This window comes from Strigops habroptila, chromosome 7 (genome assembly GCF_004027225.2).
Source record: "Strigops habroptila isolate Jane chromosome 7, bStrHab1.2.pri, whole genome shotgun sequence".
NCBI classification, from domain to species: Eukaryota; Metazoa; Chordata; class Aves; order Psittaciformes; family Psittacidae; genus Strigops; species Strigops habroptila.
In genome coordinates this window covers 11,509,321-11,523,267 of record NC_044283.2, presented here as the reverse complement: position 1 = coordinate 11,523,267, position 13,947 = coordinate 11,509,321, and the positions used below count along the sequence as shown (strand labels likewise).

The following is a 13,947-nucleotide window of genomic DNA, read 5'->3' as shown; positions in this document are numbered from 1 at the left end:
TTTTAAGGCTGTTGACATTCTAACAGACTAACTGTCTCAAAACAGCATAAATGGGTCAGACCTCACATGTTTTCACTGTCCTCACTTGTCATCAGCCATATTCTGCATAATACAGCAGCATGGAGCTGTTGAGCACGTGTTGCTTAGTAATACGCATTTTCTTTCCAGTACAGGTTGAATCCTACACCAGTACAATAGCTTCTGTGGTTACAATTTTCCAATCGTTATTAAGATAGCATATTAAACCTGATCTGCACCAGTATATGGATTTCTTTGATCAACCTGCAATATTCTTTCCTCATTGAGAAGATGCCTGCAATCAACCTGATGTCCCAACAAGGTTTAGATGAGAAGAGTGGTCTTCACCAATGTCCAACTTACTCATTCCCCACCCAATTGTTCTCCTGGATTTAGTTCTTCATAGTACCCATGGACCTTGCTGATCACATTTTGGACTGGCCCATTTCAGTGTGCTGCCAGTTTTCATATGTAGGCAAAATATTAAGCTATTCTGAGGTTGAAGAGCATTATGGATGTTGTCTACGTGTGATCGGGAGTTCTGAATTAAACTGGCTAATGGTTATGTACACTGAACATCACCAATGAAGCACCTTTGGCTTGGTGAGATGTGACAGTTGCTTAATGGATTGTTTAAATCCATTTTACAGTAATTTGACATTCAGAGGGACACATAATGCTCTCAGTGAGCAAATCTAATGCAAATTACATATTATTTACATTAATACCATGGGGAGACCCTATCCAGAGTAGCAGTACAATCTAAAAATTATACACACATTAGCAAAGTCATTCAGTTCTTTCTTCATTTTAATGATTTTTTTAAACATTTGTATCATCAGACAAAACATTTAGGTCATGAGAAAATATTTATTTCCAACAGCATGGACTTTCAAAGTTAGTTGGAAGGAGACATGTTCAATGCTATGATTTTTCCAATGCTGAGTCAGTTGAAATAGTGTGTTGTAGTGCATATATTAACCAGTTACTTTAAGGAAATGCAAAAAGACATAGTGAAGTAGGAAGTGAGTACAAACATTCAAGGCAGTAAAAATGCAGAATACTGACACATGGCTGAAAAATGTACTTTTCGTTATGCTCGTTTAGTATCACACAAAACTAGCAACTCACTTTAAAACATTCTTTGTCAGCAACCATACTTCTGACCATATGAAAGTATTATATTTAATACAGTCTTTCAGCTGGAAGAGATACTAAGGTCTAACGCTCATATCAAATGCTTAGATTTTGTTAGCTTTGCTTGTTATTTAAGATAGTTCCAAGGTACTGCATCAGTATCACACAGGTTTGTTTTCTTTTAAATTGATTTGCACAGAAACATGCGAATAGTAGTGCATGATGACTTTACATATTTGATTATAATTGGATGTATTATTGATAGAGCACACCAAGCTTTTTTTGTTACATTTTATGCTGAACCGTTCCATTTCCACACCTACCAATCGCCATCTCAGTTCTCATGGCTTAGCATGTAAAGCCAGAAAGTGGAGAAAGTAAGAATGCCTTTAATTAGGACACATATTTATGAAAACAATTCTTTTATAGATAGATATATCTATCTACATATAATTAAGATTACATGGTATTTTTATCAGCATGAAATGTAAAAAAAAAAGTTCTCCAAACACCCCAAACTAGCAGGAAAATACAGTTAACTGGCACAATACACTCTTAAACCAGTTTTGTATAAGGCTTCAGTTTTCCAGATGAATGGGACTAAGTTTTTAAGTAGTTCTGTATACATTTTAGTCATTATAACTGTTTTATGTCACAATATATTCTTAATAAAATAAAAGCTCTTGTGTTGTAATTAAAGATAGCTAGTTACCTTCTAGACAAATATGACCTTTCAAAGAGTAGGCTGTGTCTAAATATAAGAAGTAGAATTAAGGTGCTTCCATATTTTTGCTTTCATTCTTAAAAAGTACCACGCATAAACAATTGCAATAGTTGCTTGAGGACATGCTGTTCTTTGGCTTTTACCATATTTTTAATAGCATGTAATCCCCTGTTATAGAATTTTATATTCATTACTTACTTGATTTTGTAAAAATGGTGTTGTAAAACTCAATGGAACAAAATGTTGGATGTATTTCCTTTGTCACAGCTACACTTTTTTCTCTTCCTTTCAGAATTTCCATTTGCATCAAGCAATAACTGCTAGCAACAATAAATTTAAAGCTAGATTTTTTGCATGTTGTAAACTGGGTAGGACCAGGAGTTACTGACAAAACCAGCTGGTCATGCAAGATTAGCAAATTCTCTGTATTCCAATGCATTGCCATCTAATCTGTCCTGTTTCCCCTGACACATACTAACACAATGAAGCTGGACAATGGTTCAACAGCAAGTGCATGTGATAGTTCTGGCAAGACTATTTTTGTTTTGAGTAAGCACATATTTTATCTGGGAGGGCCTAGAAAAGCAGGGCCTTTTTCTTCAGATCATTCCGCTTCCAAAGTGCCAGACGATCAAATTCCTCAATGCTCATTTTGAAGACTTCCTGGAACTCTTCAGGAGACAAATGCCTCTTGAAAATGAAAATACAAAAGGTATCATTAAGCTCATCTGTGTGCATGAATATTTCTTCCCTTTCTAAGTTTTAAAACACACTGCAAAATAATGCATTCGGATTTGCACTTAAATTCCCAAACTGGTTCTGGAAAAGGCTGCATCAAAACCAAATATGCTCAGAGTAGCTGGGAAATGAAATTATTCATGGCAGTAATGACTTTGGAAAAAAAAAAAATCTTTTCAATATAGTTCCAACTGAGCAGCGCTATGAGTTTCAGGGGAAAAGACGTGTTTATACATAGTGCTTGATAACAGAGCATACTGAGACAAATTTAAGTTATTCCAAGACTTTAAAGAGAATTATAACAATGTAATTTCAGAGTTGGATTTATTTTGCCTTGATCTTTAATGAGAGTGGTGGACACCACACTGGTCCACTAATAGCAGCCTTGTAACAAAGAAGAAAGCACACTGCTAAATTCTTAAATCCCAAAATGCGCTCAACCATGGGGACAGACTCATATCAGAAGTCCAAGCTGCATAAAGTTTTGTTGTTTTTTTTATTTTTAAATGCCAAGAACTATGCTTCTATTTGAGGTTTTCATGGTGGTTTGTTTTTTTTTTTTAAGAGAGAAAAGAGCAGAATAGCAACATAAAGAATTGGAAGGACGTAGGATAACAATTGCCTAATAATTATTTGTACACGCAGAGGAAAAGCCGAAAAGATAAATGTGTGAATAAGAAATGAATATCATACAAAATTCTTCTGATACTTGTGGACTAACTCTTGCTCAAGCATTTCAGTAGTATCAGTTATGGTTCTCTGTTTCTAATGTGTTAAGCACACATTGTCTATAAGGGCCAGATTCAGTGCAATGAGAATTACAAATTCCAATTTTTAAACATGGACTCCCCTCTTTCACAGAGATTTCCTTGGAACCTGGAACCAGCCCTGCAATCTAACCCTCTCCTCCCCAACTCCCCCGAAGCAGTTCTCCTTCCCAGCACACCCAGGCAGCCTCAGCCTGAGCACCTCGGCACCTGTTGAAGTACCGCCTGCACCCAAAAATTATGTCCTCCAAAGCTGCTAAGCACAAGAAATGCTTGGATATGCCTCACACAGCAGAATCAGGCTCATCACACATTAGACAACTGTGTTATTTCAAAGGAAGGATATTGGCCCTTTCGTCTTACTATGTCCTGGCTGCAGAACTTCCCAGGATGTGAGAAACCTGGGTTCAATGTCCTCATCACTTGGAGAAGGTTCAAAACCACCATCTAGTCCACATCATTCACATTAATCAGATGCATGCTGGCAAGCCACGCAGGAGAGTAATTTTAAAGGAGATACAGCCCTTGCAAATGTGAATAATGCTACAAGGAAAAGTTGAGTGCAAGATGCTGAAGTCGGGGGAACACGGCACTCTCCGGGGTTAGGGGAGCCACTGGGTCCTTTAAACTGTTTCTACCAGTAACTCAAATAGGCCAAGGTCATTTGAAGTGGATCCTAGCATTGTCTGAAAGAGTGCTTGCTGCTATTAGCCAAAAATGTGGCAGGGAGCATGCTAATCTGCCCTGGTAACCCCACAATGGTTTACCTGACCAGAATGGACACAGCCCCATTGGCCCTACCTTACAAAGTTATTTTTTTGGCAAATTTGAAAGCAAAATTTTACTTTCTACTTATTACCAATGAGCTTATCTTTGTAATGTAAATTACTCCAGGAAAACTAATTAAATTGTTTGTAAGAAGTCACTATATTTAATTACCTTGAATAGTCATCTTGGGCTTTTGTGGTTTCTTAAAAAAGGACAGCCTTGGTTTTTTCCCCTTGAGATTCCACATATTCAGAACAATAGTGACTAAGACTTTGGAACTGAGCCTTCATTTTTCATTTGACCAATGACAGCAACCCACCATAAACACTATGCATAGCATGGAACAAACACGCCATGCGTATTTGGCAAAGGAGATCCTGTTTCGCATGGAAATGAGCAACATCTGACAATGTACTTTAGAAACAATATCTCACTAACAGAACTTAATTCTACTGGGTTTGGAAAGAAAAAGTAACTTCTTTCTGCATTGATTCCCGCTCCCCCCATATTTTCCTGGTAATCCAGTGGACAAATGTGAGCAAGCTTAACTTCAGCAATTTCTCACAGCAAGGAACATGTCTGTAAATTGTGGGATGATAAAGAAGTATGGATGAGCAAAGTGTGTCATATTTTGGTTTATCTTACTTTCTAGATTGTGGATAAGACTTGAGATGTCCCTTCACCTACAGGAGAAAGCAGTGACAAACTGCAGTTCACACTCAAAGAGAAAATCAGAAAGCCTATACCTTGCATGTAAATCCACTTTGCCAATCATCTAAAGACACAGGAAATGTAAAACTTCAAAATTAATATTTTCACTACCTTTTTTCTTGAGGCAAATTACACCATGTCTTGTCAGAAGCTGCTGTGGTCTCATCAGATGAAGGTCAACGGAGGGTCAGCAAGCCCTATGTCAGGCCTTGGGCCTTTTCTTCAGGGTGCCAAATACTCGCTACATCTTAACATCCCAACAAAGCTTGGAATCAATCTCAAGATAAGCTCTGCAATTCCCCCTTTCCTCCTCAAGGCCAATACTTCGCCATTTATCATTTTGCTTTGCCCTTGAGCGTACCAAGTTTTCAGTCTGCGTGCATCTATCCAAGCCAGTATGAATTAGATGTGTGCTCTGCTCCTCTGCTTGTACCCAGATGACATCACCTTCATTCCTTGCATGCACTCATTTTCTAATTACACTGAAGTTTTGTTTTACACCAGCACCATTTTTTGACTCAAAGAAGTTCTTAGTTGGTGCTGCCTGGTCTAAAGCAGTTGAGAGTTTCCAGCCCAGGGATGTAGTAGCAAAGATTGAGATTAAGGGAGCACAAGCTCATGTATTTCCACCTCCCATGCCACTAGACAGTTTCTTTGCTTTTAATTCTCTTCCACATACTGTCCCTCATCTCAAGGACTAACAACCAGACTGCAATATTAGCAAAGTTTCTTACTCCATCAATGCATTATCCATACAGAAAATTAATTCTAGTAGAAGGGAACACTTCCCCTTTGGTATGAACCCTCTTTGAGGACACCAGTCTGTGCCCAGTGTAGCATAATTCCCTGCATCTCAGAAACTTTCACCATCCCTTTCTTAAACATAAAGGGCTCTAGCTTTGGGACTGACTCTAGAAGCAGCAATGATTACAGTGCTGTCTGCAAATTTTGGAATAAATCTTGATCCCAGAAAGATGTTATCAAACTGGCAAAGCTTCAGATAAAAGTAACAAAAGTAATCATGGGTTGCAGAGTTTGATTTATGAGGAAAGACTAAAAGGACCAAGTATGTATAAGCGTAGCCAAATGATGACTAAGGGAAAGTATGGTAAATGTCTACAAGTATTTGAAGGGTCCAAACACCATGGGAATAGGCCAGTGTGGGAAGTTTATGTTCATACTTTTCTTCCTATGTGTGATGTTAAATTTTGTTTGCACTATTGTCAGGACTTTCCTAAACCTTATAGCATTAAGACCTAGACCTCTTTCCAAACAAAGGCAGAGAAAATGACCACTAAGAAATCTTAGCTTGATTTATTTTTCTTCTCAGCTATTTGAATATTAATTTGTCTTAACTGAAGCGTTACCTTGTCTCATTAACCAAACAAAAGAAGGGAAATTGAAAATTATGCATAGGGAATAGGGAGGATATTCATCTTGAGGCATGAGAGAAGATGTGTGTGTAAAGCTACACTTTACAAGGCCAAGAACATTTCTTTTTTCTTTCAGGATTGGATCAGCTTATAATATCCAGCTATGTCAATAATGCATCATTGGGCCATTAAAGGAATGGCCAAACTTATTAGTAAAAGTAACACTCATTCCTTTTTTTTACTAGTGTTGGCCTTGTTTACATAGGAAATCTGGGTGTCTTACAGCGTGCTAGTAACCGATTCTTAATTCCCTTTGTGACAATTTGGCTGTATTCAGGCAGCCTAACTCAATCTACTCCTCTGCGCTGCATCAGCGGCAAAACTGGACATGTTGCAGACACTGAGGAGAGTGCAGAGGACCAGATTAAGGTCCCCCTTCTGCCCTCAGTTTGAACTATTTAAGGAAGCTCAATTTGGAAGCTGCGTTGTGATGTTAACATGATGCTACCTGAAAATCTTGCTAAAAGATAAGGTAAACATTTTAAAGGTGGTTCTTAACTAAGGAGCCTGCTATCCCAGAGCTCGCAGCATCATAACATCAGCGTTTTGGATATATTTAGGCATAACATTGCCAAACTAGAAAGGACAACTGCATCATATTGTTTCGATAAGTATTAATCTGAGGCTTGTAAAGTCAATTGTGCTCAATCTTTTGTTTTGGATAGTATTTTGTGTCAACTTGCACGGGAAATCAGAAAAACAGTGAAACTCAAGTTCAGTAAAGTGGTGAGGATCCACCAGATGGGTCACAGCAGTGGCTTTGTATGAAAGAGGGGAGTCTTCTTTCCTCCAGAAGTACAATCTCTCACCTATGCTGACAGTGTTTTGGATTAGAGATATGAGATCACAACCCTGGAATCCCACTTTGGGAAGCCCAAAGATGGCCTGCATCTTGGGAATTGAATGATGCTGCTTTAATTCCTCACCTGGATGTTACCTATAAAGCACGGCACTATGTAAGAAGAGTCACAACACCTTGCAGTAATTATGTAGCTAGCTCTCCTAAAACATACGAACACACGATGGAAGAATTAAACCACAAATGTTTCTTATTAAGAGGTACAGAGCTAAGCAAGGGCTGAGCTAAACCTCTCCACTGCAACACAACCGCTACAATGGAAAATCCTCACGCTCTATGAAACACAGTCATTAAAATGAGTGGTACAGATATGCACTGAGTTTTGGGTGTCTCAAAACAAAAGTAATTAATCTACAGTCAAACACTTGCTGCACAGTGTTATCTTAGAAAGAAGTGGTTTTTCACTGTAAATTAATGAAGCTTGCCTCTATTTTTCTGTGACCTGCTAAAAAGCCAGTAATCATTCTAAATAAAGTTAGAATGTTTATTTACTTCAATGAGATTTCTTTTCCTTGAGTATAATTGTGCTTTGAATGAAATTTAGAGATGTTAAAAACTAATACTTAGGAATATGGCATTAGTGTGAATAAGTCATGAAAAGGGAAAATTGCAATTAACTTAGAGCCGTGCTGCAGTAAGCGGCGACTAGGTCATTCTGCACAAGCATGTTTTATTCTGTGTCAATAATTGGATGGAAGTCTTCATGTGAAAACCTGCTGACGTAGGAAATTCGGAGGATATCATACTTCCTCATGAGTCAATATTGAACCACTGAACCAACGCAGTGGATGGCAGGAGGTGATGAGTTGAAGACAAGGCAAATTGAAATCTTAATTCTAGAAGTCATTTAAAACCTCAGGTTTTTTCCTCTTTTGCTTTTTCTTACACTATGTTCGCAGGAAATAACAGCTGAATACCACATTGCCTTTGCTTGAACCCATAGTGAATCTTTCAGCTAGTCTCTCTCTGAAGCACTACTGTGCACTCTGTTTTATAAATTCTAATTTTGCATAGTTGTCCACTTCCATTCATTTTTATCCAGAGTACTTGTAACACTTCTGATCTCTGATCTGCCTTTTCCAGAGCCTTCAAAATGCAAAATACTCAAACTAAACTGGGATTTACTGGGAAAGGTTTATTCACAGGTAAGTGAGCATTCATGTAAATAACCAAAACTTATATCTTTAGGGTAATACAGAGGCTTTGCTGGTGCGACATAGTCTTTTTGTGTGTTAAGATTTAGGATGTCAGAGGTATTTCAACATTTGGAACAATAATAGCCTTCTCCCTTCTCCAGTTTTTCTCCTCTTCCCTTGTCCTCCATTCCCCTTCTCCTGTGCCTCTCAAAATTAGCCCAAATACTACTTTTGGATGCCCAATCATAATTCTCTGGAAAATTTTCTCTTTTATCTATTGCATTTTGAATCCTCATTTTGCTTTCTCAAGGTTTGCACTCCTCATCCTTCTTTCTGTTGCACTGCTGGAGCTCAGCAGGTTTTTCAGAGGTTTCTTCTAAGCCTACTGTATGGCTAATTACAAAGCTGTAATTAACCATGTGCCACATTTGCCAGGAGAGTATTGAATGTTGTGCTCATCTGTGGAGTAATTAAGGTTCACACTCAATAAATATTTCAAAGTATTAAGTAATTATGTGATCGGGGAGGGAAAAATAAGAATTGGCATCAGTTGCCACCTAATGAACTTCAAAAGGTACCAAAAGATAACTAGAGCAGCTCCATTGACTAGGGGATGAAGCAGGAGGTGCTGCAATTGTGGTCACGCTAGATCAGGGCACTCAGTCACAACACTGAAGAGTTGTGTTATCTTGTGCAAATAAGCCTTGGCAGGATGTGTAGATCCCCCTCTCTCTTCTGCTTCCACATAGCAATGTGGGTCCCCAAAAGGCTCCCAGGAAAAGTAGAATCATAGAATGGTTTGGGTTGGAAAGGATCATCTAGTTTCAACCCCCCTGCCATGGGCAGGGACGCCTCACACTAGACCATGTTGCTCAAGGCTCTGTCCAACCTGGCCTTGAACACTGCCAGGGATAGAGCATTTACCACTTCTTTGGGCAACCTGTACCAGTGCCTCACCACCACCACAGTAAAGAATTTCTTCCTTATATCTAACCTGAACTTCCCCTGTTTAAGTTTAAAAACTAGTATAACAGAAGCAGCAAGGAAAGGAGTCTGAAACCTTTCCCTGTGCTGATGTCACCCCAAATATCTATACAAGGCTCCTGGATCTGTGGCTATATGTCATTTAGTGTTTCAGGGTATCATAAAACTTCACAGAGTACCTGCATTCCACGCAGCACTACTACCGTGTGGTACTTAAAATCCAATGTCTTGTGAAATCACAAGGCACACACAAAATCCTCCACAGTAGCATTGTACAGTCAATATTTTCGCCAGCTGAGTCATCCATAAATATGCAAGAAACTGTTAAGATGCAAGTATTTTTCTCAGGGATATCAATATATTACCTACACAGTGGTACATGCAGAACATCTCTGAGGACAACCCGCGCCATCAGTCTGTCGTTCAATCAAATGAGCTTTTTCATACTGACATTATGTAATCACCTTCAGTGGACTGCTGATAAAAATGTTAATTAAGAAAATAATTCATAAATAAAACTATGAATCCCTAACAAATACTGAGAATATAAGAAGATTTTGAGTTTCAAAATTTTCATTAGATTTAGGCACAAAATATTCTTAAAGCAGATTTTCCAGTTTCCCTCAGTTTGGGCTTTAGTGTATCTGTAATATAATGCTCCACATCTAATCTTTGTTTGCTTCCACAGTGTTTCCATTCTCATAGGAATTAGCTTTCATATATATCACATCATTTATAATGCATATTTTCATTTTATAATGGCTCCTTTCGTAAGGGCTTTGAAAATTGATATACACATCCAGCACTGATCATAATACAAGCACATGCCTAGAATAAGAAACATCACACAAATGTTTTTCAAGTTAAACAGTGTGAAGGTCCACCAAAGTCAGTGACCTGCACTCTTTCACTCCAGGTTACGAGCTTCATCATGATTTGAGGTAATGAGCCCATTACCTCAAATCCAGCCCCAGACTAGAAACTGCACTTCTCTATGTTAAAACATAGAGCATTCCAGTTCTTCCCCATCCGAGCTCCAGAAGAGGTGGGACACACAACATTACTTGTGTGAATGACACCTAGGAGCTGGGGCTGTTATAAATTCAGGCTCAGTTACTGGAAACCAGTCCTAAAATGTTTGCAGCCCAAGTGGCTAGAGCCCAGAGTGATTGTTGAATAAAAACTAGTGGAAAAAATGTCATCCCTAAAACAAATCCAGACAAGCAGTTTCAGAAGGAAAAGCATGTTTGAATTAATGTGAGTGCTCTGTTCAAACAAGACCGCACCCATGATTAAATCTCTCATTTCTGTTTACAAGAGAACAAGGTGGCAGATGAAGGTTTGCTACTTAACATTCCAGAATATTTTTTTCCTTAGCAATTGTTTCAATGTATCCTTGTTAAACAAAGAATGAACAGGCTCAAACAAAAGCGGAATAATTCACTTTCCACTGCATTTGATAGGCATGAATGAATAATGCTTTTAGCTCTCTGACATTCAAAAGAAAAGGCTAAAGAAACGAAGATACATTAAGATAAGAAAATAAAATGAAAACACTAAAAGGTGGTTTCCAAATGGAAGACTCTAACTGTGTTGGCTTTCAAAACTACCAGCCTGTGACCACAAAAGAAATCTTATACTCTGTGATAAAAACTTCAGGAGGGGAAAGAAAATAAAAATCTACGCAGCTGGGCATGAACCATCAATTCGGATGTGGAAGCACTGACCCACATCGCTGTGACTGAACAACAGGCAAACAATACCCAAACTAAAAGTATCAAGTATCTGCTTTTAGGAGCTGAAGACCTAAATCATAACAGTATTCAAGTACTTAAAAGTTATCAAGTTTTTCAAAGGTGTCCATAAGACCAACTTCCTTAGGGAAAACAAAACAAAACCAAAACAAAAGGCCATGTAGAACACAGGGAAACTAGCAGGTAAGGAATGTGTACCATATATAATGTGTACCATAAAACGGTGATGTCTTAGATCCTGGAAACTCAGGATTTAAGTTGTCCAAAATAGGGAAGTTTGCTCCAGGACACTTATATTTAAGCCCCTGCGCAATAAAATGATCCTTTTGACAAAATGTTCCAAGATTACGTGTCTTTCTCAAATGCAACAAGATCACCAAATAATCCTATTTTATAATTACGTTAAGGCTTTGTCTTCACAGAATATACCAACCTAAGCAAATTAGGGACTCACGGAGGTCTTCAAAGCAGGACCGACTTAAAAATTAGACCACCTTCCTCAAGACCTTGTCCAGCTAAGTTTTGCATGCCTCTGGGGATGGAGACTCCACAGCCTCTTGGGCAATCTGTTCCAGCGCACTATTCTGCCAGTAAGGAACTTTTCCCTCATATCTAACTGTAATTTCCCTTCCTGCAACTTGTGACTGTTCCCTCTTGACCTTCCAGTGCCTAATTCTGAGACGGCTATGCTTTCCTCTATACTCTATACTATACGGTGGGCTGCTGACTTATGTTCAACTCCATCAGGACCATCAGGTACTCTTCTGCAGAGCTGTTCCTCCACCTTGTGCTGATGAATGGCATTATTCTGTCACCAGTGTAGGAACCTTCATTTGCCTCTGTTGAACTTCATGAAGTCCATGTCCACCCATTCCTCCAGCCTTGGCCAGGTCCCTCTGGATGGAGGCTCTGCTCACCTGAGCATCAACTGCTGTTCCCCCAAGCCTGTGTCATCTGCAGGTGTACTGAGCGTAATTCCTCTTCACTCAGACTGTATAATCCAAACTGCTTTGTTGTTCTGCAACATTATCTGAATTAACTTGTTCTTCACCATTTCCCATTAAAATAGGTGATGGGAATGCTGCTCCGTTCATTTAACATTAGAATAAATAGTACTACGGCAGACAAAAACTTCCAAAAAGTTCCTGTGTCAAATCTTTATCTAATGTAAATTCCTTGCATTTCTAACCAGCTTTAATACCAAATGAAGATCCAGGCTATTCTTTCAAAATCCAGAGTGCCAGTAATGCATTTAAAAATCAACAGGTTGTTTATTGTAACTAGTTCTCAATGCTGCATGTATTAGTTCACTGTTGGCATAAACATTTCCTGGAGGAGCATGAGGAACTGGGTACTTCTGCCCCACTGCTGAGTTAGAATGAGCAAACAAAAGCATGCCGAGTGTTTCCAAGCTTGGATATATGTGCTTTTGAAGAAAGAATGCTTACTATTTAAGTGCATTTATTACCAGATGAGCCTTCCTAATCTCTAGATACCTCTCGGGCTTAGAAAAATATGCATTTTTACAAGAAAATATTTTTTATAATCCTTAAAATGAATTTCTTACACAACAAGCATAATCTAAAAAATACTCACAATGGAAGCAAAGTCAGGAAAACACTACCACCCATTACACCCCACCCTCCTGCAGTCCTTGACCATTAGCCAAGGCCTTCATTGCAGCCTCCCTTAATTTGACCCGAAGAGCTAATACCATTTACTTGCGTTCACTTTTCATGACAGGAACACTCAACATAGGAGACTTCCCTTGGAAATGGGAATCAGAGACAAACAGAGCCTTTTCCACGACATCTGTGCTGGATCATTCAAAGTTCACAACAAAGTTTGTTGTGCAAACAGGAGCCCACTTCAAGTCAACTTGCAAGAGTTAAATAAATCTAGTTTATGCAGATTTAGTCACCTTATTGCTCTTAAGTAGACCAGGGAATCAGAAACATCATCTCTAAGTTATTCTAATCATACCAGACACTAAGACTGCTTTCAGGTTTGATAGTTGATATAAAACATGACAGTTTTAGGTCTTTCACTGGCACCACCTGTACCCTGTTCACAGCCATCACACCCAGGAGCTTGTTCTGATTTGCAGCAATGAGAGCAAAATTCATCAGAAGAGAACTGGAATGTTAGAACATATATTTTTGTTTTGTTTTAATTTCCTAGACAAATCACTCTACAGTTTGGATAATATATAGGCTTAGCAGTGCTATCACCTTCACCATTTCTGCAGGCACAACCCAGCCGTTTCTCAAGTGACATGGCTGTGCAAGATGGAAACAGATCAGCTGACAACCAATTCTGCTTAGAAGAGATCAGAAGTGCTCAGAAGAGCACTTGCATCCTAGAGAACTGTGAGCTTCGAATCATAACCTCCAGCAAATGCAAATGGAACTCTAGAAAAGCCTCCAGAGGTACCTTAGTACCTGTTTCCAGTATTCCTGGTGCTGCCTTCAAAAGCTTGAAGACACCAAGATATGCCACATAGGTCATCTACTAACAGATGGGGTGTGCGTGTCTCTAATCCTGGTATGCTCCTATGCAAAACTACAAACCCATGTAGTCCTGGGCTCCCTGAGTCCTGGATCTTGCCCAATCCTGAAATCTGCTGAAGGCACAAGTCAGCAACTAAATTACAATCTTTTTCTTCTTCTGCCACAAGAGAAAATAATGATAAACTGCTTTTCTATGCAAAGCTACTTATTTCCAGCAATTTTGTAATGCAGAAGGAAGGGACGAGGAGGAGGGAAGAAGCCAGCAGGGAAGGGAACAGTTTGTGCCTGTCACTCAGCTCTGCATATGGTTTGAATGTGTAGATGAGCTGCTGCCTCTGTTTTTCCAGTAGCTGTAATCCTATTAAAACACTGCTAATTTAATTGTTTAAAAAACTACCAATCCCTAAT

General features: G+C 38.9%; 1 protein-coding gene across 8 annotated transcripts in view; it reads right to left on the bottom strand.

Annotated features, from left to right (window-relative positions):
• Nucleotides 1-807: 807 nt before the first annotated feature.
• The window catches only part of ABLIM2 (actin binding LIM protein family member 2), a 136,016-nt gene continuing 122,876 nt past the window's right edge, over nucleotides 808-13,947 (bottom strand). For all 8 annotated transcript variants that reach the window (XM_030491446.1, XM_030491449.1, XM_030491447.1 and 5 more), the window contains one exon: nucleotides 808-2,569. In XM_030491446.1, coding sequence (XP_030347306.1) covers nucleotides 2,456-2,569 — 114 coding nt within the window. In that variant the 3' untranslated portion in view covers nucleotides 808-2,455. The remainder of the gene's footprint in view (nucleotides 2,570-13,947) is intronic.